This window comes from Myotis lucifugus, unplaced genomic scaffold (assembly GCF_000147115.1).
Source record: "Myotis lucifugus unplaced genomic scaffold, Myoluc2.0 scaffold_342, whole genome shotgun sequence".
Lineage (NCBI taxonomy): Eukaryota > Metazoa > Chordata > Mammalia > Chiroptera > Vespertilionidae > Myotis > Myotis lucifugus.
This window is the reverse complement of record NW_005871390.1, coordinates 800,754-802,414: the sequence shown is the minus strand read 5'-3', so window position 1 is coordinate 802,414 and position 1,661 is coordinate 800,754. Positions and strand designations below refer to the sequence as shown.

At 68.9% G+C, this 1,661-nt stretch overlaps 1 protein-coding gene across 1 annotated transcript in view; it reads right to left on the bottom strand.

Moving 5' to 3' along the window:
* Window positions 1-241: 241 nt before the first annotated feature.
* The window catches only part of LINGO3 (leucine rich repeat and Ig domain containing 3), a 2,034-nt gene continuing 614 nt past the window's right edge, over window positions 242-1,661 (bottom strand). Inside the window, 4 exon segments of the mRNA XM_023764670.1 lie at window positions 242-1,211; window positions 1,213-1,257; window positions 1,259-1,318; window positions 1,320-1,661. The exon segment at window positions 1,320-1,661 is cut by the window's right edge and continues 123 nt beyond it. Of these exon segments, the coding sequence (XP_023620438.1) occupies window positions 339-1,211; window positions 1,213-1,257; window positions 1,259-1,318; window positions 1,320-1,661 (1,320 nt within the window). The 3' untranslated portion in view covers window positions 242-338.

The following is a 1,661-nucleotide window of genomic DNA, read 5'->3' as shown; positions in this document are numbered from 1 at the left end:
GGGTGGGTGGGAACTGTTAGCAGTGAGGACCCTAGGTTTCTGAGGCTCCCCCCACCCCCCACACGCAGCTCAGTGACCACTCAGGGCCAGGAAGACAGGGGAACCCTTAGAAAATGCTCGAGAGACTCTGCAAAAGACACATCCCGATGAAAAAAGTCCTGTGGTTGGGCCTCTACAAAAAAAGGGAAGTGCTGCCGGGAGTCAGCTTGCAGCCCCTCCTCTGGGAAATGCATAGGTGTCATTGGACAGGCCAGCGAGGGGCTGGTGGGGACAGAGACGGGATCTCCTCGCTCCACCGAGAGCCCGCAGCCCTGCGGGGAGGCCGCCCCCAGGGCCCCTCAGATCATCTTCATGTTGAACTTGCGGGAGCTTCCCTGGCCCGCGCCGGCGGCCGGACCATCCACCTTGCGGAAGGAATACTCGACGGAGAAGTTGTTCTTGTGCTGCCCACGGCCCCGGCTCCACACGAAGAGCAGCAGGAAGCAGAAGAGGACGACGCCCAGGAAGGTGATGCAGCCCATGGCCGTGGACACCAGGATGGTGGTGAGATCCAGCGGGAAGCGCGCGGCCGCCAGGGTCTCGTTGCGGCCCTCGCCCAGGGTCCGGTTGGCGGCAGGCTCGGGCTGCACGGTCAGCGTGGCGAAGTAGGTGTCGTTGCCGCCCGCGTTGCTGGCCACGCACGTGTAGGTGCCGCTGTCCTGCGGCCGCGCGTCCAGGATCTCCAGCGTGCCCCCCGGCAGCACGCGCGCCCGGCCGGCGCTGGCGCTGGTCACCGCGCTGTGCTGCGGTGTCACCCAGGCCACGGTGGGCGCCGGCTCGCCCTCCGCGCGGCACTGGAAGCGCACGTCCTCCCCCGCCGCGGCCGTGACCTGCTGCAGCCGCCGCTCTCGGATCTTGGGCTTGCGGCACACGAAGTACTCGAAGAGCGCGGAGTCCGGGAGGTTGCGCAGCGCGTCCCCGCGCACCTCGGCCGGGGTGGCGCAGACCGGCAGCCGCCCGTCGAAGTTGAGGGTCTTGCGGCGCTGCACGATCCACAGCAGGCGGCAGTCGCAGGCCAGCGGGTTCCCGTCCACGCGCAGCGTCTCCAGCGTGTTGACCGAGTGGAAGGTGCTCTCCTCCAACGTGGACAGCAGGTTGTTGGAGAGGTTGAGCAGGCGGATCTGACGCAGCCCCAGGAAGGCCTGTGGCTCGACCACGGCCAGCAGGGCCCCCGGCCAGGTGCAGCTCACGCAGGCGGATCAGGTCCCGGAAGGACCCCGCGCGGCACCGTGCTGATGGGGTTGTGCGACAGGTTGAGGCAGGTGAGGTGGGCCTGGTGGGCGCAGCGCGGCGGCTGGCACGGCGGTGATGTTGGTGTGGGTGACCGACAGCGAGGTCAGGTTGAGGCCCTGCAGGCTGCCGGGGGCCACCTCCTCCAGCAGCGGCCAGTTGTCGATCTCCAGGTGCAGCAGGCCCGGGAGCCGGCGGAAGTTCTGGTCCTCCAGCGCGGCGATGCCAGGTGGCGCAGCCCGCAGCGCGCTCAGGCCCCGCAGGTAGCCCAGCGACTCCCCCGACAGGGCGGTGAGGTTGCAGCGCTCCAGGGTCAGCTCCTCCAGCGCCAGCAGCCCCGCGAAGGCCCGGCGCGAGATGAACACCAGGTCATTGTCGCCCACCTCCAGCCG